Source organism: Bos indicus, chromosome 22, assembly GCF_029378745.1.
Source record: "Bos indicus isolate NIAB-ARS_2022 breed Sahiwal x Tharparkar chromosome 22, NIAB-ARS_B.indTharparkar_mat_pri_1.0, whole genome shotgun sequence".
Lineage (NCBI taxonomy): Eukaryota > Metazoa > Chordata > Mammalia > Artiodactyla > Bovidae > Bos > Bos indicus.
The window spans coordinates 32,960,860-32,987,025 of record NC_091781.1 but is presented as its reverse complement, the minus strand read 5'-3'; the positions used below and the strand labels follow the sequence as shown (position 1 = coordinate 32,987,025).

The 26,166-nt window shown below is 40.3% G+C and overlaps 1 protein-coding gene across 2 annotated transcripts in view; it reads left to right on the top strand.

Annotated features, from left to right (window-relative positions):
• TAFA1 (TAFA chemokine like family member 1) overlaps positions 1-26,166 on the top strand; it is a 510,409-nt gene that overhangs the window by 386,766 nt on the left and 97,477 nt on the right. Inside the window, exon 3 of one of the 2 annotated variants that reach the window (XM_070776336.1) lies at positions 11,198-11,335. In XM_070776336.1, the coding sequence (XP_070632437.1) occupies positions 11,198-11,335 (138 nt within the window). Of the gene's footprint in view, positions 1-11,194; positions 11,336-26,166 lie in introns of both variants that reach the window. The other variant, XM_019984204.2, reaches the window with a different exon arrangement.

The window sequence follows — 26,166 nt, the reverse complement described above, 5'->3', positions numbered from 1 at the left end:
GTGAACAGTAAGAAAAATGTCAGTTCTTATTTACGGTGGACATGCTGTGTGCTGGTCAGTGTATTAACAGCTATTTATTATAATCAGTTTGCCTGCACTCACTTAATTCTCATACTCATTTAGTCCTCACACTAACCCTAATAAGTTAATATTATTATTATTCACATTTTACAGAGGAGAACCCTGAGACATAGAATAGAAGACAATAGGAAGCTGATTTAGGACTTGAACTTTGGGGGCCTGACTCTACAATATTTTATTCATTTTGCTCTACTGCCTCAGACATGACTGTTTGGCCCAGAATTTGTTTCTTTTTCCTGCATTTGTCTACACTGTATATACCACAGAACCCTTGGACAGAGGAGATGGTAATTTGTTTAATCTCAAGTTTAAACAAATCAAGCAGCCGTTTTGCCCTCCTTGACCAAGACATGCTTAAAGATCCATTAGTGTCTCTCTTGTCAATGATTTACAAAGACACTTGGAGCTTCCTTCCAGTCCATTGGGTCAATAAAGCATTTTTAACACAGTCTTAAATATGCATTTCTGACATCCGCTACAATAGATTCCAAGAGAGCTATTTATAAGGCCTTGATCGAGAAGTCCTATAAAAGTGAATATCAAAACACCTGTGCTTCTTACATTTAACAGCTTTCAAAGAAAGGAACCATTTGCAATAAAGTTAAAATGCTAGATCCGAATTATCATGTCAGTCTTAGCATTCCTTAATCACATTTTATTCATTTCCTCCAAAAATTGGCTTCTACTATAAGCAGATATATCCTGGCTTTAGCATTAATGAGGACTGAAGTTTCCTTATGGTTACTCTTTATTGCAATTTCATTTTTCAGTCATTTTGCTTAGAGTAAAAATCTTTTCCTTTGTACAATTTGGCTCTCCCCCAAAACCAAAGTTCCAAGCTGATTTTTCTAGAAGGTGTATTAGAAGGTCACTTCTTTGCAAAAGCTACATTTATCATTCAAGTTCATTTTCTGAAAAGACCACATATTGGATACTCAGGAAAAGATCCCCAAAGAGGATTAATATCTAACAACATTTCATTTTTTCCCTTCTCTTCTTCTTTCTTCCTCTTTCTTTCTTCTAACACTTTCCTTCTTCCCTCCTCTGCTTCTTTTCCTTTCTTTCTTCTTTCCCTCATTCAGTTATTTAATTACTCAGTAATCTAGCAAGTACGAGAATGTCTGTACCACGTACTATGGATTTTCCAGGTGGCGCAGTGGTAAAGAATCTGCCTGCCAATGAAGGAGACGCAAGGTTCATTCCCTGGGTCAGGAAGTTCCCCTGAAGAAGGAAATGGCAACCCACTCCAGCATTCTTGCCTGGAGAACTCCATGGACAGAGGAGCCTAGCAGGCTACAGCCCATGGGGCTGCAAAGAGTTGGACATGACTGACCCACTAAGCACACACACACACATGTTCCAGACACTAGCGATAAAGAAGTAAACAAGATGAGCTTCCTACCATTATAGAATGTGTAACCCAACAGGATGGAGATGTGATAAACCAATCATTTCAATTAGGAGACATGGGGGACAAAACCTAGTCTTTGCGGAAGAGGTTCATTCACCAAATAATTACAGGCCAGAAATGGACCCAGTAATAACATAATGAAATATAAAAGTTGCTGCTCTTATGGAGATAAGAAAAGTGAGATATTCTTTAAAAGTGCCAAAATAGTGCATTGTAAATATTATTATGGGGTAATTATATAAGCTTGTAGGGTCATATAGAAGAGAGCTTTAACTTACAATCTGATTCAAGGAGACCACCTAAAGAAGACCTGAATAGTGAGTACAGGAGCCCCCCTCCTTCCAAAATACAGAGTTTAGACTTACATTAACTTCAAAAAAAAAAAAGATTATTTTCCATCTCAACCTTACATTCTCCCCTAGCATCTTCTTTCCCAGAAAACTTGGTGTTGTGATCATTTCGAATTGCTTGGCTACGCTTGGTCATGGACATGAAACCATCAACACCAAAATATACTAGTGTCAAACTCTCTGACAGATGAAAAGGATTAGATATTAGCAATCTCCCACAAGTGACCATTTTTAAATGGTTGACCCAGTTTGTAGCTCAGATCAATCAGTTTTGTCAGTATAAGCTATTTCTACTAGATGTCCATGGTGGGGGAGGGGGGGACAAACCATTTAAGATCCCAATCATCAGATTTTTAGCCATCCACCTGCCAATCATCCCTAATCTCATCTTCCCTTTCCTTCAAGATGTATAATTGTCATTCACAGGGACTCTCTTTTAAAGAAATATTATCCTTAGCAATTTATCTTCTTTTTGTTTCCTCACCAATACAGGGCAAGACAGCAATGCATTGAATTGGGAAGGAGGGATCATTGCTAGGAACATATTGGGATTGAAAATTTTTATAAACTTTTCCATCTCAGAAAGAGTTATTGCTGCCAGAAATAATCTTGAAATGCTGTCTTTTTTTTTTTTTTTCCCTTTGGGGCTATTAGGAACTTTCTCTTCCTGTTAAAAATAGGTTTTGATAATGCACTCCAAATGCTGACAAATCCAAAAGAAAGAGCAGACAGAAAAAGTGGAGAGCTGCCTTGGAGAGCTTCTCGGCAGGGGACTTGCCCATTGCCTCCTGGGAAACATGGGGTAAAAGAGTGGGAAGCAGGCCACTGTTTTAAAAATGTGTATTGGAGGGAAAACTAGGAAACTGATGTCCATCTAACACATCTAACTTTTTCAGATTGGCCTGCATTCATCATGTAATTACTGTATTTACCTTCTAATCTAGAAGAACAATAGGGCCCCCTTCTAAGATTAGATTTAGGGTAGAAGGCTAATTTCTTATATTTCACCTTCAGAGAAGGCAATGGCACCCTATTCCAGCATTCTTGCCTGGAAAATCCCATGGACAGAGGAGCCTGGTGGGCTGTAGTCCATGGGGTCGCAAAGAGTCGGACACGACTGAGCGACTTCCCTTTCACTTTTCACTTTCCTGCCTTGGAGAAGGAAATGGCAACCCACTCCAGTGTTCTTGCCTGGAGAATCCCAGGGACGGTGGAGCCTGGTGGGCTGCCGTCTATGGGGTCGCACAGAGTCGGACACTACTGAAGCGACTTAGCAGCAGCATTTCACCTTAGGTGTGTTTTCTATAGACAAAGCCATGATACAAACCACAAACTAGAAAATCTGAATAGTACAAACAAATCCCATACTGGCTTGTATTACGACACATTCTCTGCCAGTAGTGAAAAGGTTATTTCACCTGTCTTCTTGGCTGGTTCTACAGATGCTGAGTGAAATCCAGAAAAGAAGCAAGTTTCCAGGTAATCCGTAAGCAAGAAAGGAAAGCTCAGTTTTCTGAGCACTTAAATGACTTTGCTTTGAGAGGCCATAGATCATCTTGAAATCATTTTGACTTGGATTGAGATAAAATTTAGAATGGTCAGGTATTAGTGCCAAAGACTGAAAGGCATTTACATGACAAATATTATCATTATGATTTTGCAATAACCTTGCTAGTTGGGTTTGAAAGGACAGTTCACTAGGTAATTCTTAAAATGCAGATAAAATAGATTTAAAAGAACAATTTTCTAGTTCCCAGAAAGGGTTATGACAAACTTAACTCTTTCCTTTCACAGGAACCAAATCTGGGAATATTTTTATTTTAAGTCTCTTTTTTGAAGTAGCCGGCTAGTGAGGCCAATAGGTAAAGAAAAATACAGTCAACTCCAGAGGGTCTTGAAAAGTTTTATCCACGTGGTTATTATAGAAATCCAGAATTTTATTTCTTTTCACAGAATTGGATCAGCCTCTCCCTGTGTCTTGGGTGGATCAAAGTAAATGTGGGCTTCTGAGATAGCCAAGAAATAAAAATAATACTAAACATAGAAATTGAAAATGGGGAGTGTATCTTACCAACTTACTATACAATTCTGTACCAAAGACATCTAAACATCTCAGAAACAGTAAGTTCCTTGTTAAATGTGCAGTAATCCACGACAGACTTGTAATTCATGTTTCATCTTGTTCAATCATCCATCCATCAAATACTTGTCACTTGATATTAGCTTTCGAGCTGCTCATCAGCCGAGTACAGTGGTTTTCACTTTTTCCTTAGCAAAGGAATCCCCTTGAAGGATTATACTGAATGTTAAAATAAACATTTAAATAAAACATTGAAGTGCTATACTGAATATTAAAAATAAATTATCAAGAGTTGCTTTCTCCTTTCTTCTAGTGGATATAACTGAACCCCCTCAGATAATCCGTGAAGTCTCATGAGGCAAAACTTGAAAAATTCTAATCAAAGGACTGCATATCTGAGCTTTTTCCAAAAAAACTAACTTTTTTTTGTAATTGCAAGCCTATGGACCAGGGTTTCATAGTTAGTATTCTAAAGAAAGATTAAATTTCTACTGAAAGATTACATTTCTCTGATTGACTGTGGCTAGGTCAGTCACAAGCATAAACCTTGGGAATCAGGTCTGCATATATGGCAGGGCCCATCAGACATTCTGAATGGCAGGGTCCTGTGGTTCTCTGAGACTCGGTTCTGGTCTCCACATTGGTGTACCTGAGCAGTAGGTGTCAACGAAGCCATAGTTCAACTTGTCAAGATCAGATGAGCTCATTATTTAGAGCAACCCAGTTGCTCCAGTTGCCCCAGGCTCCCAGTGTGCAAACCATCATCCATTAGCCTAAGGAAGATGTGGTCTGGGGTCACTGACTTTATGTACAAGATTTTAATGAAAATGGAGCACTTGTCAATTCCCTGTCCCTTTTCAGAGAAAAGGCAGCATATGTGCCAGGGTGGGACTGGGGAAAGGATACATATATGGGGTCAGAGGATCTAAATTCTGGTCCAGATGCTGACAGGTACTTGCTAAGTAAAATGTGGTAAGTGTTAAGCTGCTCTTGATGACACTTGCCTCCTCTGTAAAAATGAGGGTCATCATGACCTCATTGGGCTTTTTGAGTATGTAATAAATTGAAGCTTTATACAGTATCTACCATGATGTCAGTAATGTATTAATAGTAAATAGTCAGTGAATGATTAACACTTGGAATACTATTATCATTGCCGATTCTTTTATGGCTATGTCATTTGGCTGCTTTAAGTCTGCATCCTCACTCAAACAAGTACAGATGACAATAGTCCTATTTCTATCTTTGAACAGTTTTTCAGTTTTAATGAAATATGCATCAAAAGTACTTTTGAAATCCTAACAATAATGTGACAGACAATATTTAATGGGAAACATCAGGAATCCCTGTCCTTGAGAAAATTGCAGTCCACTGAGAAACACACAGTAAGTATAATACATAAATAAATTATATACTGTATTTGGTAAGTTACAAGTACCCTGGTGGCTGGGTATGGGGCAGTGGCTGGCACAAAGCAAAGTGAAATCATGGGTGCTGACTAAGGGAATTACGATTTCAACGAGTAAAAGTCGCTCAGTTGATTTCAGTAGGGTGGTCAAAAGTGTCTCTGGTAAACTGACATTTGAAAAAGATATGGAAGAGTTGAGAGTGAGCCAGGGATCCACTGGACGGGAGTCCTAGGTGTTACAGAGTTCAACTTGTTCAGGTAGTTTGCTCTCTGAATCAGAGCAACCCTCAAGAGGAATCACTCCTGCCATGTTCAGCCAGTAGTCTGCAAAGAGACCAGTGGCCCTGGAGCAGAGGGAAGGAGAGAAGGGTGGAGTAAGTGAGGTCAAGGACACAGTTATGGGAGGGGTAGATTGAATGCCTAACCCTGATACCCCTTCTAAACAAAGTGTCAAACTTCCTTTTGGAAGTTCTTCATCATCAAAGAAAGTCTTGTGACAAGATGCAGAAAACATGTGAGTTTGGAGTACAACAGACTTGGGGCACACTTGTGTGACTCTGGGCAGGTTATTCAACCTCCCTTTCATCTGTTGAGTGGGAACAATGCCTTGTGTAGTTCCTGGGAGGTTCACAGTTAATGTAGGTAAAGTGCCAAGGACAGCACCCAAATCAGAGCTCACTAAAGTGTAGTGAGCACGGACCTGACAGGGAACAGAATTCAGTCATCTACAACAGTGCTTCCCTGGTGGCTCAGATGGTAAAGAATCTGCCTGCAATGCAGGAGACCCAGGTTTGATCCCTGGGTTGGGACGATCCCCTGGAGAAGGAAATGGCAACCCACTCCAGTACTCTTGCCTGGAGAATACCCATGGACAGAAGAGCTTGGTGGGCTACAGTCCATGGGGTCACAAAGAGTCAGACATGACTTAGTGACTAAGCCATTGCCACAGCAGGGCAGTGAGAACTGGCTCTGGGCCTCCAATGGCCACCTCCTTGTCCATATTATAAAACTCGGTCAGTAATTCAGATGATCTGGCTTGTCTGTCACCCTGCCAGCTTGGCTCTAAATGAAACGAGAGCTTTCATATGCCTTGTGCCATTTTCAATCAAAAATGTTGCTCCAATCTTACATTAAACTAAAGCGGTGACTTTAGAATTAGTGGTATTTTCATGAAGTATAAAACTAGTTATTAGTGACTTAACTGGGGACACTTGTTGCTGACAATTATGAGCTAAAGTAACATGATTGCAAGTGTCGATGTTAAAGAGTGAACTGTGCCTCTAGCCCTGCTCTTTCATTAACTGCTATCCAGTGATGGGCAGGTGGTGAGACGGAAATACTCTTCTCATCATCCAAGTTCAAGCCTGCTTACTTCCTGCTTAGAATTCTGCAGCGGCCTCTTGTTTCTTCTTCTTTGCCCTCTCTGACCCCTCCTGAATGGGGTCAAAGAGTAGACATGGTGTCGCTCAAGAGCAGTATCCAGGTCACATCTTTCCTTAGCTTCATAGTCACGTTGTACCTCATTGAAATGCAGAATCACCCCCAATGCCTCTCCCTGAAGATGAAAGTCCTCTTCTGTTCAGTCCTGTTTCAAGTCCTCAGTTCCATCTGTTCCAATATTTAAAATATTGTCCCAGGTATTTAAAATGCCTTGACTCTCCTTAGAGATATGGCTAATTCTAGGACTAGGGCAGGAAATACATACGATGAGGCAGGATCATAACACAGGGCCAGAAAGAAAGGAAGTGCTTTTAAAAAGAAGAAGAGAAGAAGAAGGCAAATCAACTAGAAAAGTTCATAATGGCCGAATCTGGACCATCTTGATCAACAAAATAAATAGCATAGTATTGGATTATAACCCAAAGGATAAATAAATAACAATCAGCCATGAACCCATACTGATATGATTAATTCATCAATCAATTAATATAAATAATTTGCTGATGTAAATAATAAATAATTAAATAAATGGAAGAGAACAGACTTATATACCTTGTAGAAGGATTTCCAATAATTGTAATGGATACTGCAACCCCACAGAGATGGAGACAGAGCATAAATAACTCTGTATTCTCTAAGGATGGGCTGTAGTCAGTGAAATCTTTCCAAAGAGGACGCCATAGAGAGTGGAGAAGGAGTGTAACTTTATGGTAGAGAAATCTGACAAGTACTGAATCAACCATGTGATCAAGGTCAACATCAAGAGTAATGAGTCATGTTGATGATATGTACTCTTGATTTGATGTCATGAGAATGGTACTGTACCTCCGGGGTCCTCCTCCAAAAACACAGAACAGTTTAATCATGAGAAAACCATAAGAAAAATCTCATTTGAGGGACATTTTATAAAAAACAAAACAAACAAAAAAAACACTGCTCAAAACTGTCCAGGTTCTCAAAAAGGAAAGAATGTCTGAGAAACTGTCATAACCAAGGAAACCTAAAGAGATAAGATAACTAAAATTAATGTGGGATCCTGGAAGTGTCCTGGCATAGAAAAAACATTAGGCAAAAGGTAAAAAAATCGGAATGAAGCCTAGACTTTAGCTAATAACACTGTATCAGTATTTGTTCATTAATTGTAACAAGTGTAGTATACTAATATGTGATGTTAATATTAAGGGCCTAAAACTAGGAAATATGTAGTAGAGTGTGGGATATATGGGAACTCACTATACTATCTTCATAAATTTTCTGTCCTATGTCGTCCTAAGATTAAACATTTGTTTTAAAATCATATTCCAACCTCTCACATTAGCAAAATGCTTCCCCGTCATTGTCCCCTGCTGAAGCCCTACCTTTCAACTCAACTTCAGTAGCCTTCCTAATTCTTTAAAAAGGAATGGGTGTCCCCTTCCATCTGTGTCCAAAGAACTCGATACTTATCCTGTTGATTTTCATTAATTTACTTATTCTTTCAATAGTTATGGATTAACCACACCAGTTATTGACTATAGTGTTGTGGAGAGACAAGCAACAACCTTGACTCTGACCAGGCTTACAGTTTTGTGGTTACAGTCGTGCAAGCAAATGTGTACAGTTCTAAGAGAATGAAAACTGGTGATTAGGGAATGTCTCTAAGGATCCGACCTTTGTAATCAGTCTATGCATTTGATGTGTGAGTGGTGGATGCAGGAATGGGAAGACAGGAAAGGGTATTCTGGGAGAAAACCTGTTTGAACTTTCCTGAGGCAGAAAGGAGGGGAGCATCCCCAAAGAAATATAACATCAGTGTGATTGGACATTCCCAACATAGGCACCATATATGAACTCAACTCAGTGCTAACGCGTGTTACCTTGGTTAATACTTACATAACTCGTGACGCAAGGTTATTTTTATTTGTACTTTACAGATATTTGTACTTTATAGATAACAAAACTGAGGGACTTCAACAGTGACAGAGCTGAGATTCAGGCTAGAACAGGTTTGTTTGAAAGCCCAAAGTCTTTCATCCTATTGAGGAAGACACAGTTCATCTGCTTAAGTCAGAGATTTTTGTTTGGTTGTTTTTGGCTGTCCGTTACTATGTGGGCTTTTTCTGCTGGTGGTGAGCAGGGACTACTCTTCATTGCAGGGTGTGGGCTTCTCATTGCCACGGCCTCTCTCGTGGGGAGCCCCGGCTCTGGGCACGCGGTGCAGGGGCAGCGGCTGCGGCTTGTGCGCTCTAGAGCGCAGGCTCTGTATTAGTAGTTCTGGTGCTTCACCTGAGTTGCTCCGTGACATGTGGGATCTTCCAGGACCACAGATGGAACCCATGATACCCGCATTGGCAGGCAGATTCTTAATGACTGGACCACCAGGGAAGTCCAGTCAGAGATTCTTGTGATTGTTCCCGTCGTATTATACCAGGGTTTCTTGGCTCTATTGACATTTGGGGCAGATAATTCTTTGTTGTGGGGTCTGTTCTGTGTACTCTGGGATGTTTAGGGGCATCCCTGGTTTCTACCCTCTAGATGCCATTAGCTCTCACCCTCTACCTGTAATGACAATGAAAAATGTCTTCAGACTTTGCCACGTTTGATTGACAGCGAGGGCGACTAGCAAAACAATCCCATCCCCCGCCCCTGCATTGCAAGCCCCTGAGTTACACTGTTTCAGATCAGGATGGAGTTGTGTTTAAATTCTTCCCTTCCTCCTCTCTTCCCTCCCTCTGCTCCTTTGTTTCAGTGTTTCTTTTTTTTAATTTATTTATTTTAATTAGAGACTAATTACTTTACAATATCGGAGAAGAAAATGGCACCCCACTCTTCCCTGGAAAATCCCATGGATGGAGGAGCCTGGTGGGCTGCAGTCCATGGGGTCGCGAGAGTCGGACACGACTGAGCGACTTCCCTTTCACTTTTCACTTTCCTTCATTGGAGAAGGAAATGACAACCCACTCCAGTGTTCTTGCCTGGAAAATCCCAGGGACGTTGGAACCTGGTGGGCTGCCGTCTATGGGGTCGCACAGAGTCGGACACGACTGAAGCGACTTAGCAGCAGCAGCACTTTACAATATTGTATTGGTTTTGCCATACATCAACATGAACCCGCCACGGGTGTACACGTGTTCCCAATCCTGACCCCCCCTCCCACCTCCCTCCCCATACCATCCCTCTGGGTCATCCCAGTGCACCAGCCCCAAGCATCCTGTATCCTGCATCGAACCTGGACTGGCGATTTGTTTCTTATATGATATTATACATGTTTCAATGCCATTCTCCCAAATCATCCCCCCCTTAACTCTCCTACAGAGTCCAAAAGACTGTTCTATACATCTGTGTCTCTTTTGCTGTCTTGCATACAGGGTTATCATTACCATCTTTCTAAATTCCATATATATGTGTTAGTATACTGTATTGGTGTTTCTTAAGTGTCCACCATATACAGGCTGGATACACATCCTGTATAGTTTAGAACACAGTAACTTGTAGACAGAGGTTGCTTAACAAATGCTTGAGGAATTAACTGCCAACAGAGTCCTAAATGCCTAGGATTCTAAGTGTTACAGACAAATGGAAAACATTCTTCCTGAATGCAAAACTTGACGTTGGTGAAATAAATCCCAAGTTTCTGATCACTTGGAGTACCTCTTATGTCCCTGGAGAACTGGCTTAGCTGGTATCCTTTGGGCTGAAAAGGTCCACTTGAATGTCACTGGCCTTTAGACAGACCCAGCAGAGCACCTGTTAAGAACCTAACAGAGAGTTGCATACATTAGGTTGCCAGTAAATGCTGAAGAGAGCATGGCTGATCTGTAATAATTAAGTGAAGCCATATGCCTTGGTCTGTAATTTGAGATTCTATTTGAAGCACATACTGATTTTCTTTTTCTATCATTTTTGGGTGAGATCTGGTTTGGGGAAATGACTCTTCAACTAGATTTTCTATTCAACTCCCTTGAGAGTGAGTGGGTATTAGGAGGGAAAGCTCATTTCAGGGCAGTTTTCTTGCCACTGCAGGTTCTATACCACTGGAGTGTCCGTTTCTTGTCATTAGTGGGAGCTCAGAGAATTCTAAACACAAGGATAATGCAGGGGTGAGCTCTCCAAATCTCCGGGCATTCATTGCTCCACTGCCTCTTCGTACATACAGCCCAGAAGTGTTGCCTCTTGAGGGCTCTTTGTTGTTGCTCTTTGTTGCATTTAAAATGTTGTGCCCTGATGCCTGTCTTCTCCCAGATGACATGACACATCCCTTGTATGCAATCTTGTATACATGTATAGATACATGTTGTAGGGGAGAATCCCATAGTAACTCTACTTTACGGAAACCCTTCCCTTTAAGTTTTTCACTTTCTGAACCCCTCCACTCACACGTGCACATACCTGAATGGCCACTGAATTATCTCTAATCAGCATCCCGCTTCTTTCTCTCTTGCCAGAAGGAGGGACGTGTGAAGTGATTGCTGCGCACAGATGTTGTAATAAAAACCGCATTGAGGAGCGGTCGCAAACAGTCAAGTGTTCCTGTCTACCTGGGAAAGTGGCTGGAACAACAAGAAACCGACCTTCCTGTGTCGATGGTAAGTAGATGGTTTCACTCCTCTCTCTATGGGTTCACCTGTGTTGTTATGGTGTAAAATATATATATATTTTGTTTCATCTAAATATGGTTCAGGATAATAAAGAAGGTGTCTCTACAATGCTGCAAAGTTAGACAAATGCCAGCCCTTTGCACAGAGTTTGAATTCTTGTTTCTCTGGCTCTAGGTTTTTCAAATAGCTGTATTTGAATGTGTGTTAGAAAAGATAAGGTGAAGGAATTTTTTCAAGTCTATGAGTTTGAGGGTCCAGCTCATTTTGGCATTGATTTTGGATCAAGTTTATGTATAATGATGATGATTAATGTAGTAAAGATAGTAATACCTGACAGGCATTCAGTCTGTATTTAATGAGCATTTACTGTATCCCAGGCACTGCTCTAGGGCTTCGTATATATTCAAGAACAGATAGATGTGCCCTGAGAGTTCACCATTTGCTATACCCTGTCCAAAACCCATGCATTATTTTATTTACTCATCCTAACAATACCATCTTTCTTATGTCTTGCTATATAACAATTCATATTCCCCCCGAAGTTAGCAGTTCTAAGCAGCAGGCACCATCTCACAATTTCCATAGGTTAGGAATTCAGCTTTGCTGGGTGGTTCTGGCTTGGGGTCCCTTCTGTTGCAGCCAAGATCTGAGGACTCGACTGATGCTGGAGGCTGGTTTTAAGATGGCCCTTCACAGAGCTGTTGGCAGGTGGCCTCTGTTCCCTTCCACATGCACCCTTCCAAAGGAAGCTAGGTGTCTTCACACCGTAGTGGCTGGCTTCCTGCAGAGTGACCCAGGAGAACAATGTAGAGGCCACAGTGTGACCCTTTTCTTTTATGATAGAGCCTCAGAAGTTATCCTTTATTGTTTCCACAATATCCTGTGGGTTATATAAGTCAACCCTATCTGTCCAGCATGGAAGTGGACAAAAAAGGCTTGAAAACCTGAAGGCTAGATACACTTTCCACCAGGGTAGATAGACTTTCCCTGCCATTTTAAACATGGAGGAAACTGAGCCTTAGAATGGTTCATTAATGTTCCATTGGGCCCATGATTGGTAAGCTGTAGCTCTGCTAACTCTTGAGATGAAACTAACTGACTCTAATACCTAGTCTTGACCACCATCTGTAAACAATTTTATATGCCTGTCAAACAGAGAGTCGACAGTTCAAAGGGATCACAGATATCTTTCCCCCTCTTTCTCTTTCATCATTTTAGAACCAGATGTGAGTTGACCTTCAAAATCTTAAGTAAGGAAATCAGGACTCAGAGAAGTGACTCACTTGCTCTGGTCATACAGCGGGAATTAGAACCTAAACCTCGGACTTAGGGTCCATGGTCCTACCTCTAGATATAGATGGAGAAAGATACCTTCTAGATTGGCTCATGCTGTGTATTTTCATTATGAACCGTTAGGTGGTTAGAAAGAAAACATTCACACACAAACTAGACCAAGAAAGGTAAAAGTTATTTTTTAAGAAAATAGAGAAATCCTGGGGAACTCAGTAATAGGAAATTCAGCAGATGTCATGGGATTCATAAGCCATTTAGGCAGCCTCCATCTTGTTTTCTTTGTTTTGATCTTTCTTTCCCTCATTCTTCTCTGTGCAGACTGATTCCTTCAAGGATTTTATGTTTTGCTCTCCCATAACTTAGGGATTGGCGTAAAGCTTTTAATTTCCATGATACCAACTCTGATCTCACTTAGCATCATGGTATACAACAAGTATATTTGACTCACTTCCTGTATTGACTTCCCTGGTGGCTCAGATGGTAAGGCGTCTACCTATAATGTGGGAGACCCAGGTTCAATCCCTGGGTTGGGGAGATCTCTTAGAGAAGGAAATGGCAACCCACTCCAATACTCTTGCCTGGAGAATCCTATGGATGGAGGATCCTGGTAGGCTACAGTCCATGGGGTCACAAAGAGTTGGACACAACTGAGCGACCTCACTTCACTTCACTTCCTGTATCTTAAATGCCATCTCCAAAAGACTAAATATGATTGACCTGGCTTGGGTCACATGTTATCCTTTGTCCAATCAGCCACAGCCAGAGGGACAAGCTCTTGGGGCATTCTGTACCATGGGAAGGTCAAGCTGTTTTTTTTTTTTTAGAAGATGTGAAAAGGTTAGATTTAGGAATGCACTGTGATCTGTAGTTCTCAATTAGGGCAATTCTCAGGAGCCATTTGACAATGTCTGGAGACAATTTTGGTGCAGGTATCTGTTACAACTAGAAGAGTGCTACCGGCATCTGGTGTGTACAAGCCAAGGAAGCTGCTCACCGACTTACCATGGACAGGACAGCTCCCACAGCAAAGGATTATCATGCCACCAGTGTCAGTGGGGCTGTGGCTGAGAGATTTGCACTATAACTGTTCAGTTATTCTAGATCACAGTCAGTACCATAAGGCGCCTCCACCGCAGGGAAAGCAGGCAGCTAGAGCAGAAAAGCCATTGCATCCTCTTAGAGGAGGAAACTCTTGGCCCCTAAAGCCAATATACATTATAAAACCATGATGATTTCTCCTCTTCTCTGCCAAAGAAAGCAGTGAGTCTTTTAACTATAAATCTCCATTTTGTTTCCAGTTCCTTTTTTTTTTTTTTTTTTATCACGGATTACCTAGAAATAGAATTGCCTTCAGGATCTGAATGGAGAGCACAGGGAGCAGCGCACTGTCTGTGCCGACACAGGGGGAACTGGCATTTGGCTCTAAGTTTCTCTGAGAAGCTAAGCCACATATCGGTAACTTTTGTTTCTCAGAAGAAGTCTGTCTGACTTTGGAAACTCAGAGCCCTTTAGTGTGGTAGGTTTAGGCAGGAGAGCTGAAGACAGTGGCACCCCACTCCAGTATTCTTGCCTGGAAAATCCCATGGACGGAAGAGCCTGGTAGGCTGCAGACCATGGGGTTGCGAAGAGTCGGACACGACTGAGCAACTTCACTTTCACTTTTCCCTTTCATGCATTGGAGAAGGAAATGGCAACCCACTCCAGTGTTCTTGCCTGGAGAATCCCAGGGACAGGGGAGCCTGGTGGGCCGCTGTCTATGGGGTCGCACAGAGTCGGACACGACTGAAGTGACTTAGCAGCAGCAGCAGCAGCTGTTAGTGTCTATCTTCTGAGCAAAAGTCAATAAAATGCAGCATATTCTATAGCCTCACACTCATTGTTTCTAATTTCCAAAGCATTCTACTCCTCAAAAATCTTGGAATCCATCGGCCTGTGTAGTAAAAAGTGTCTGGTTACTTTGATCAAAACTCTTTTAAGGCCTGGATCACTACATGCAAATTGAATAGGAAGTGGATATATAAAGGAACAGTTCCAGTGTAGTTATTAAGACCATAAACTATGAACTTAGACACAAGTGGAATCCCAGCTGTACCAGTTGCTAATGGAATGATCTCGGGCCAGTCATGTTGCTTCCTAACCTGTTTCCTCATCTGTAAATGGGAATAAGATTGTTTCTGCTTCATGAGGTTGTGATGAGAACTAAGGAAATCATGTGTATAATGTGCTTTGTCTAATGTCTGGTTCTCCTCAAGTGCTCCTTAAATGATGGTGTCAGTTTTTTGTCTTACTGATAAAGTGTGGGTAATGCTTAGAAACAGACATTATTTTCTGAAGTTTTGCTTCACAGTAATTCAGTACAATGGCATTTTGGCCATTATATTTTCTTGGAACTGCTTCTAAGTGTTTATACTGGATATCACTAATAATGGTCTGTCTTCTTCTGAAATGTATATTCATTATAAGAATTTTGAAAACTACAGCACATCCATTAAAATCACCCATAATATTATTGCTTTGTAAGAAAATAAGTATACCTTCTTTGAGGTTGAATCCATTGAAAGAAACTCACAAAGCAGATATTTTATTAAACTAAAATCTTATAGTACTATTTGATAGACAGCTTGTTTCTGTTAATATATCGGGTTGGCCAAAATAGTCGTTTGGGTTTTTCCATAAGAAAATGAACATTTTGGCCAACTCAATATGATGAACATTTTCCAACTTAATACATACTCTTTAAAAAACATTATTGTTAATAGCTACACAAATTTCAGGGTAGGATGTACCACCATTTATCTTACTATCTTCCACTTTGGCATATTTATGATATTTCATGCATTTCCCTTCTCATCCTAAAAATGGATAGAAATGAGTTTCTGTCCATGACAACAGTTGGCAATCCAGATACCACATTTGCCCTAAACATATTTTGTTCTACATAGTGCATTTCCCAGGGTAAGTGTTCCAATTGCTGTTATTTGCTTTCCTCTGAAATTGCAGGTCAGTTGCCTTTTTTGCAGTGTTTCCAAAAACAGAGGCACAGCTTGATTTTTCAAAATGCTTATATTGGATTGTTTGAAGATTCACAATCTGAGACCAGATTGTTTTAAACAGGGCCTACATTTAGCAGTATAATCTTAGCAACTCACTGAAAAGTATAATACATGATATTTGAAGAGATATTTAAGGAGTGGACTTTTAGTTTAAAAGTGATATTCTTTTGCCTAATAATACCAAAATACCAAAAATACACACTCAACAACCTAAATTTTGGCATAGTCTTTTGCAGATATTTTAGAAAGCATTATACAATTGGATGTGTGCCTAGCACTATTCTGAGAGAATAGAGTTTGTTACATTAGAATTCACATCATGTTGTGTTTTTATTAATTATTCTATAACTCAATATAAATGGAGTGGCCCCTTGCTCAAGATCTTTGGTTGAGATCAACTAAAAATGTAGTCTTTCCATAATCTCCAATTATTTTCCAGAGACTAAATTTAGAATACAATAAATAAGATGATGGAAGAAGCATAATTATTTATTTAAGAGAAGAATTTTTCCAAGCAGATGATGGAAAACAACAAAAACACCTAATTTCTAGGAGGCCTGTGAAGTTGTATTTTATTATTCTAATTGATCTATAGTGGCATAAAAAGAGTATCAAAGTCTTAAAAATAAATGACTATAAATAGTGAGAATAATGATAATAATAATAATGAAAAGAGTGGCTGACATTTTCTTGAAGGCTTACCATGTTCCACTTTTCCAAGTCCTTAGAATCTGTTTATTCAGTTCTAACCCCAGCCCCATAAGGTGTAACCTTCGATTATTTCAGTTTTACTCACCAGGAAATTGAGGCTCAGAAATTGAGTGACTTGCTCAAAATCTTATAGCCATAGTGGCAGAGCCAGAAGGTCTGCCTGGGCTATCTGACCTCAAGGGCCCCATTTAGCAAGCATAGGCAAACCACAATCTAACACACTCATGTTCTATTCCAAAGGCTTTCTTGCAGAATGCCAAAATATTTGAGGGAGAAGAGACAGACAGTGCAACTATGACGGATACTTACAGAAACATTCAGTACTTGGGGCAATACTTTCCCCTTCACTTTCTGTGTCTTCGAAATGGTTGATTGATTACCCTTCCTAAGGTCATTGTCATTGAGCAATTAGAAGCATTTGAGTAAATAATGGCTTCAGTTTTGTAGAATGATTGAAGTGTCATTGTTTGGGGAGGGGGTCCAGAATAAAGTGACTGCTTGATGGGAAAATTGTCATGCAGTTGTCTCTATTTTGTATTTTATTTTCATGTAATTTATGTTTCTAACTTAGACAAATACGTGGAAAAAAATCATTGTAACTACTGCTTAGTGAGGACTTTTCATTCACTGTGAAGTTTTAGTGTCAATATAAGTAAGAAAAATCTCCATGATAAGTTGATAGGCCTTCCTTTCTCATTCCTTGTAACTTATGACCATTTCAGTGACTGATTGCTAGCAAATTTTACCTGGTATTCTTGTCTTCTTACACTGGGATTACCAACCAGAGATAGCAGCAAGAAGAGACCGCCTCACATCATAAAACTTTCTAACTTTCTCAGATACAGAAACCCCAGATTATTTTGCTTTTGACCATTAGTGTACAGTTAATACAATGAAAAAGGCGTCATACTGCTGGCTGTTTTCTTAAAGAGAAACTTCCAAAATATATCACTACATTTTGTTCCCGGCTTATCACAACCGAGTTTCCAAGGTAAGAGCAGAAGAGACAAAAGGAAAGATACACAAAAACTCAGACCCAGGAAAAAAAAAAAAACAGAATTATAGGAAAGGAGGCCCACAGTCAGTGAACTGGAGGGATGTACAAAGAACAGAGGGGCCTGGAAAGAGGAACCAAGGAAGAAGGGATAAAAGAGACAGAAGACAATGGATGCCTAGAAGGAATGTTAAAACATCTGTCCATGAAATTACTTCATTCATTTTTCCAAACAACTTATTTGTATTATCTCACAGCATATAACTAATTTTCACAAAATAAAGTGTTATTTGGTAGACTGAAACTTTATTTTTTTTCAAATTGTATTATTTGAGATTCCAGGACCAGAATGTCTCTAAAACTTGCTTCTGAAGATTGCTCCTTTGGAAAATACATAAGAAAATTTTCTTGACCACATGCCATTGTATTCCCATCATGAATAGATAGATCAGAGAACTGAAGTAAATTTGAAATTCAGCAACAATTTTCTGTAGAATAGCATGAAATGTGTACGAGAAATACTGCATATTATAGCCCCTTCTTAGCCTTCTAAAACATGATAGCATATTAAAGGCTGTGAGAAGCTCTGCAGAGACCAGGAACCTGTAGAACTTTAGGCCAGTATTCCCTAAACATATTTGACCATAGAACCCTCTCCTGTGTAACACTTGTTTATATCCTGCAGACCCAATGTTCCATGAAATGGACTTGGGGCCATGTTGGTGTTAGACTGTTTAGACTGTGTTTTTGTTTTTGTTTCCAGGAGAGTGCTTTAGGTATTCCAAGACCAGCTGATAATTCCTTTGCCCATAACTCAGTGTTTTGCCAAAGACTGGCTTTTCCAAAGACCATGCAGTGCACAACAGGTCTTGGCAGTAATGTGGTTTATCACATTTCAGTGATATGTCAGGCTCAACTTAGGTTTGGAAAGCATCTAGCGAACTTCCAGGGAAATATACTATGAAAAAGCTTAAGCCCTTATTTTTATTCACACATATTAAATATTTTAGGGGACAGACAAGATAACCTATTTTGTTTCTGCCATTTGTTACTCAACATCCACACATAACAAATAATGAATTGCTATGGTGGACTAAAACACAGTAGCTGTCTATGGTCCCTTCATTACTATCTCTGTTTAAAGTTTTTCTCGCTCTTTCAAAGCAGACTTTGGCTTGTTTAATAGACAGAAGTCTGCGTTCAACTGGTTTCTTCATGAGCTGTTGCTGAAAGGAGATTCTATGGTTCTTGTTAGAAGAAGGTCTTTTATAGCATCATTAGTATAATCGTTGCATTTCCAAGCATAATTTCTGGATTGTGTAAATTTTCTTTTGCTCCCCTCCATGGCACCTATTCCTGCCCAGGTAGGTAAGGAATTCAAGTCTACATTAGTCAGAGCAATGAGAAGAAGAGTATACAAGAGCTGACAGAGTTTTTAGACCATCTAATAAAAGTGCTTCCCCAGTGGCTCAGAGGTTAAAGCGTCTGCCAGCAATGCGGGAGACCTGGCTTCGATCCCTGGGTTGGGAAGATCCCCTGGAGAAGGAAATGGCAACCCACTCCAGTAGTCTTGCCTGGAGAATCCCATGGACAGAGGAGCCTGGTGGGTTAAAGTCCACAGGGTCACAGGGAGTCAGACATGACTGAGCGACTAAACTTTCACTCACTTAATAAAAGTGCTGTTTCTCGATTTGTTCCTTGTCAGGATAAAAAGAAGGGTATTCAAAAAAAAAAAAGGGTATTCAGTTTTCAGATAGTCCCATACCTCTAAGTGTGGGTGTCACTCTTCATTTTTTGGTTTAAAGCCATAGGTTCCAACTCCAAGAGCCCACTGGCAGAAACTACTGTCAGACCTGTTCCTTGGGTCCTTGGCTGAGCAGTGGGAAAATTGGCTTTGCTTGCTCTTTGATGGGACACTCCAGTTCCCGCAGGATTCACCACTCCCTCTTACACACCAGGCTCTGACACATTGATATTGCTTACCTGATCCCTGAATACAGTGGAATGTATGGTTCCTGGCTCACAAAGCCATTTTCCTAGTATTCTAAAGCTAATAAGCATATCACTTGTTGGAAGAAATTTGCTCTTTCATATAAAAGTACTAACCTCGTGTAAATTCAAGTGCTGTTGTTTAGTTGTTAAGTTGTGTCCAACTCTGTTGAACCCCATGGACTATAGCCCACCAAGATCCTCTGTCCACGAGATTTCCCAGGCAAGAATACTGGAGTGGATTGCCATTTCCTTCTCCAGGGGATCTTGCCAAGTCAGGGATTGAACCCACATCTCCTGCATTGGCACACAGATTCTTTACCACTGAGCCACCAGGGAAGCATCATAAATGGAAATACATGTATCCAAAAACAGCAAAGAAAGGATCAAAATAAGAATAGTCCTCCTCCTCCCTTTTTCCACTAATCCTCTCACATCTTAATTGCCAGAGGAAATCATCATTACCAGATTTCTGTACATTCTTACAGATAATATCTGTGCACATGTAGGCTTATGGATATACACATGAAACTCAATAAATCAAAATGATGTCACATTATTATTAAAATGGTCTTAACCTTTTTATTTTTAACATAAAAAATATCTTAAACACTTCACTTTTTCTGTAAAAGAATAGCTAGTAAACATGGGAAAAAATGCTTAAACTCATTCAAGAGAAGAAATGTAAATTAAACTCTGAAATGTAATGTTTCAGTGGTCAGTTATATGCAGAGATGAAAGGTTTAGTAATATGCAGTATTAAGGGAAGAGAGAAAAATTACATATAAATTATACTCAATGATTAACAGCTTCCAAACTCAACTAGTTAGCCACTTTCCTTTATTTGGTTCACCGAAAAGGAGTAAGATAAATAGGGAAGTTTCTAATGAGACTGGATGTTTGGGGAACATAATACAAATCGCAGGCATTATAACTCCTTGCCTTAACTTTATTTAGCCACAGTTCTTAGACATATAATTCACCACATTTGCTCAACAGGATTGGGTTCATGAATCTAGATATCACCTAAGAAATCTCAGGAGTTTGATGTCCTTTCCAGAGAGAAAACTAAATAAGAAAGTATATTAGTGCATATTTCTTGTTTTTGTTCAGTTGCTAAGTCATGTCCAGTTCTTTGTGACTCCATGGACTGCAACACACAGTCCTCCTTGTCCCTCACTGTCTCCCTGAGTTTGCTCAAAACTGTGCACTGAGTTGGTAATGCAATCCAACCATCTCATCCTCTGCCAACGTTGTCTGTTTTTGCCTTCAATCTTTCCCAGCATCAGGGTCTTTTCCATGAGTTAGCTCTTCCCATCAGGTGCCGAAATATTGGAGCTTCAGGATCACTCCTTCCAATGAATAGTCGAGGTTGATTTCCTTTAAGATTCACTAGTTTAATCTCCTTGCTGTCCAAGGAACTCTCAAGATTCTTCTCAAGCACCACAATTCAAGAGTATCGGTTCTTTGGCCCTCAACCTTCTTTAAGTCCAACTGTCACATCCGTAGATGACTATTGGAAAAACTATAGCTTTGACTGTACAGACTTTGGTTGGCAAAGTGATATCTCTGCTTTTTAATACACTAAGCTTGTCATAGCTTTCCTTCCAAGGAGCAAGTGTCTTTTAATTCCGTGTCTACAGTCACTGTCCTCAGTGCATTTAGAGCCCAAAAAAATAAAACCTGTCCGAGCTTCCACTTTTTCCCTTTCTATTTGCCACACTTGCACCTAGATATAGTAAATCCTATTGTAAAGCCCATCTATGTAGCCACTTGAGAAACACAAAACTCTCTGCACGAACATTTGTCAGAGTGTGTAAGTTGGTGCATGTGCGTGTGTGTGTGTGTAATTATGATGCAACATATCCCAAATCGTTGTCAGTTATCTTGCTGGAATATACTTGGTTACACAGAATTCCAAAATCATCAATAAGAAAATTTCCCTAACATAGCTCCAAAGTCATTGCTTTCCATTTATCTACAATGAGCTCAGGTGTTCTCAAAGACCTGTTCTTGTCTGATATGAGAGCACCTTTAATCAATTTTTTTTTTTTTTTAGAAAGGGGAAAAAAATGTTGTTCTAAATCTATGGAGTCAGGTCCTCATCCCTCTAGCTTGGCTCCAGCCTAGATAAGGTAAGATTTCAGGGTCCTGTGTTATTAATGTGCTGTCCATATGAATAATGAGTGAGGCTGGTGAATTATTTCACACTTCTAGGAAAATCTATAGCCCTGTCCTTCTCTAACAGCACTGGAAGCCACTGAGGATGCTGGTCCCTTTCTAAGTGGAAGATTGTGGTAACTTCATCTAGGAAAGTGGTAAAACTCTGTCCCCTTCTGAGGCCTATGTAGAAATTTATGCAGATGAATAGTATTTTGAAAAATCAGTACTGTACTCTATCAAGCTCTTTGAAGTTTTGAGGGCCTGCTCCCAGCTTAAACAACAAGATGTGAATTACACACCAACCAGAGAAGAGATGCCCAAATGATCTTTATTAAGTTCAAAAGTCATTCAGAAACTCTGGTAGAAAATTGAAAGATGAGAATTGTTTGCCCTCAAACTGATATGGATGCCATGAACCCAGGGAGGGAGAAAAGAAGGACCACATGAATAGGAAAACTGGAGCACAGACAGACATGCCACTCCTGCCAGGGACATGGGTCACCACCTATGGACCCATCTCTCCAGCTGCCAGCAAAAAAAACTACTATACATAGTAGGTCAACACACTCTTCATATCCTTTTGGTTTCCTTCCAGTGAAGACCACCCATGAATAGAAACTAGCTATTGCACACAAATAGTCCAACAGGAGTCATCACCACCTGCCTCTCTAGTCTTCCACTCTGCGTAGGTATGCTCCCAGGAAGTGAAAAAAGGAATCAGGGTCCTTAACTGGTGTGGTGGACATAGAAATGAAGTTCCACACACCAAGCACGCAAGACCAGTTGGAGTCAAAATCTCCAACAGAACTAGGATACTGGTAGGACATTCTCACCTTCCCCAAGCCACCAGTTTTACTTATAAGCCCCGATGGTATTTAGTATTCTCATTATTGCTTCATTTAAAAGATTTAAGGGTAAAATTAAGTGGTATGCATGCTCAGTCACTCAATTGTGTCTGACTCTTTGCGACCTCATGGACTATAGCCCACCAGGCTTCTTTGTTCATGGGATTATCCTGGCAAGAACACTAGACTGCATTGCCATTCCTTCTCCAGAGGATCTTCTCTGACTCAGGGATTGAATGCACATCTCCTGCGACTCCTCCATTGGCAGGTGGATTCTTTACCACTGAGTCACCTGGGAAGCCTTAAAATTCAATGGACTCAAATTCAAGGTCAGCAGTATTACTTAGGCTGATATAATGGTTGGGTGCTTAACTAGCCACTCATTCAAGGGAAGGTCACATTCCTTCAGATATAGAATGGCATGCTAGTGCGACTCAGAAATGATCATTCATGTTCCCCTTTGGTGCTTATATAGCAGTGTTGCTCTACGCTGGGTACCCGTTCTCAGCAATCCTCTCAGTAGTGGCTCAAGTGAAAAGGGAAGTTATTGTGACAATATACTGGGATTAGCATAGAGTACTGAGAGCAGAGAGTGCACGAAGGAGGCCTAAAGACAGCTAAAACTGAGGCGAGTCCATATGGGCTCATCATAGTGTTCACAAATGATGGTCACCTTTCCTCCTGGGCTCTTTCTGGATATCTGCTTCATTCTCTTACCTGTAAACAAGGGAGGTTAAGTCCATATCAGCTGGCAATGCTCTTATCACCTATATGGGACACGAGTTATAGTACGAATTTAAAACTGATCATTGTACTAGCTTATAATTATTGAGCTCTTAATAGGTGCTAGACCTGTGTTTTACTTTATGTATTTCTCATAACAGCAGCCTTATAAGACAGGTACTATTATTAACCCATTTTATAGAGGAAGAATCAAGTGCCTTAGAGAAGTTAAATCGTTTCTTCTAAGCATGGTAGCAGGAGATCTGAGACCCCAAATGAAGAACTGCTAGAAATGATGAGTAGGAGCCAGCACTGAAAACCTAGGTAGGAAAGGTTCAGAGTACCTCCCACTTCATGTATTCCCTTCCTTGGGAATGACAGCTTCCTGAAGGCATCTTCAACATACACACTCATCATTCCCATCACATACCTTTCAAATCCATCATTTTCTCATCATCTCCTAATTTTAATACAGTATAAACTTTTCTCTTGACCCTGATTAATCCCTCTGACAAAAATGTGCCCTAAGCTCTTCTCCCTCTACCCCATCCCACTCCAAGTTCATCAACCAAGTTACAGCACCAGCTCCCGAGGCCTTTCCTCAAACCTATGCACCCAAATCGAACAGATACCCTTTTTTGTGTCCCTGGCATATCCTGGATAATATTTGTCAGAATTTACCATAATGTAGTATAATTTTCTATTGACTTATGTCTAAAGACAGTCATCTGTTCACTCAGTAGTTCTTTTCAGAGCATTGACTATGTGCCAGGAATTATGCCAAACACATGTTCACATAATGATGAACAGCGTTAGTCCCTCACTCTCATGGAAACTACAGTCCAGCCGGGAAGACACATCTTACTCTAATCATACATCAGATTGTTGAAGTAGAAACTGCATGTTCTGGAGCAAAGGAATTCAGAGAGGATGTAATAACAAAGAATCTCAAGGAGGCTGGGAAACTGAGACTTCTGGGAAGAAGTAACAAGAGGTCTGAGTTGTGACTTAAGCTTCTTGGGTAAAGAGAACAGCTGGGCAAAAGCCTTGGATTTTGATCAACAACTTGAGGAAATCATTGTGGTTTTCTCAAACAATAATGAGATCATATGCCAGAAGAGGCTGAAAACATAGGCAGGGGTCAGACAATAGTGTTGTAATTGAGCTGAGCGTCTCCAGTTCTGAGTATAGTTCTTGGAACTGAGATGTGCTCATCAAATGTTTAGAGAAGGCAGCGGTGCAGGAATCTGCTGGGGGAAATTGAATGATAAGTCAACTTGGAACTTGGTGAGTGAGGAAACAGCACTGAGAGTCCTCTACTTAGACAGAAATCTGCCTATGTAGTGCCTGACAACAGATTTTAAAAACTCCCTACTGACACTTGAGACAATGCCAAATCTAAGCAAATCAAATTGCCTTTTTGATATCCCCATCTTCCACACACACTGTTATCCACATGGTTGCTGTCACCTGAATGTCTCAGTCTCGCTATGCTGAGCCAGTCACACTGCTGCAAAGAATACTCACAACCACCTCCAAATCAAGCAAGCAAAACTTTCTGATAGAAATTGCAAGTCACTGCTTTTCAATTCTACTGTCTGACTTTAGAAAATATTGTAACTACTAGGTTCATTATGGGAGAAGGCAATGGCAACCCATTCCATTACTCTTGCCTGGAAAATCCCATGGGCGGAGGAGCCTGGTAGACTGTAGTCCATGGGGTCGTGAAGAGTTGGACACGACTGAGCGACTTCACTTTCACTTTTCACTCTTATGCATTGGAGAAGGAAATGGCAACCCACTCCAGTGTTCTTGCCTGGTGAATCCCAGGGACGGGGGAGCCTGGTGGGCTGCCGTCTATGGGGTCGCATAGAGTCAGACACGACTGAAGAGACTTAGCAGCAGCAGCTGGTTCATTATATCAGACAGGGCGTCAGGGTAAAGGGCTGATAATATGAGGTATATTTAAACATGGCAGCTAACTACAGGCTCATGTTAGTTTATTTTCTTCCAGATTAACCTATATGTTCTTTGACTTTAGTTCATTTCATTATGAATTTATAATGCCCTGATCTATGTATCAAAAAAGGAAAAGAAAACTTCCCTAACACATATACCCAATGGATGCCTGACAAACCCATTCCTGAAATCTGAGGTAGTGTGTAAAAATTCAGATGGATTCAGATTATATGTCTATTTTGTGAAGAGGGAAATAATGAGAAAATTGTTTCTTACATTACTGAGTCCTGCTCCCTTCAAAATCCTCAAGCACATAGAGTTGAAAAGCAGTATAATAAAGCCACAAGCACACTATAAAAATTCTCCACTGTACTAAGAGCCCTTATAGATAAAGGATAATAATGACTGCAGGAACTGGAAGTTGGGGAGCACCATGTGTCAGGTACCCTGCTGAGAACTTTTCCAGCATTTTCATGTTAGAACTTTACAACAGCACGAGATGGGTACTGTGGTGATTATCCCTGTTAACAGATTCATCCATAGAGCCTCATCTTATCCTGCTCTTCAAATTGCTAAATTAATGGACATTAAGGAGCTTGACTTTACTTATCCTTCTTCTTGTGTTTGTATGCTGAGAATTTTTATTCCATTTTAATGCAAATTAAAAGGAAGACCTCAAGTAGAGGTATGTTCCATCACTGATTATTCCTAGTGTTCCAGGTGGAGACAAAATATATGTAAAGAGAAAATTTACATAGAACTTTTGATCAAAGGCGGAGTTTTTCAGTGCACTCATTATTCAGATGGATAAATGTTACACATGATCTTGCAGCCTGCTGACTGACTGATTTTCGGTATGTCTTTAAGAGTTAATACCATTTGTCTAAAGCCTGTCATTTTTGACAATATCATCCTGCAGAATCTGTAGCATTCAAGAGAAAAATGTCTAATACTACCTTGTAAGTCAAAAATGATAGAGAAAATGGCCCAGGAAAATGCCCACATACCGAAGATTCATTCGACAAACACCATTGATACTGAGCATCAGAGACAGAGTGACCTAATGATTATGAGATCTAGGGGAGACAA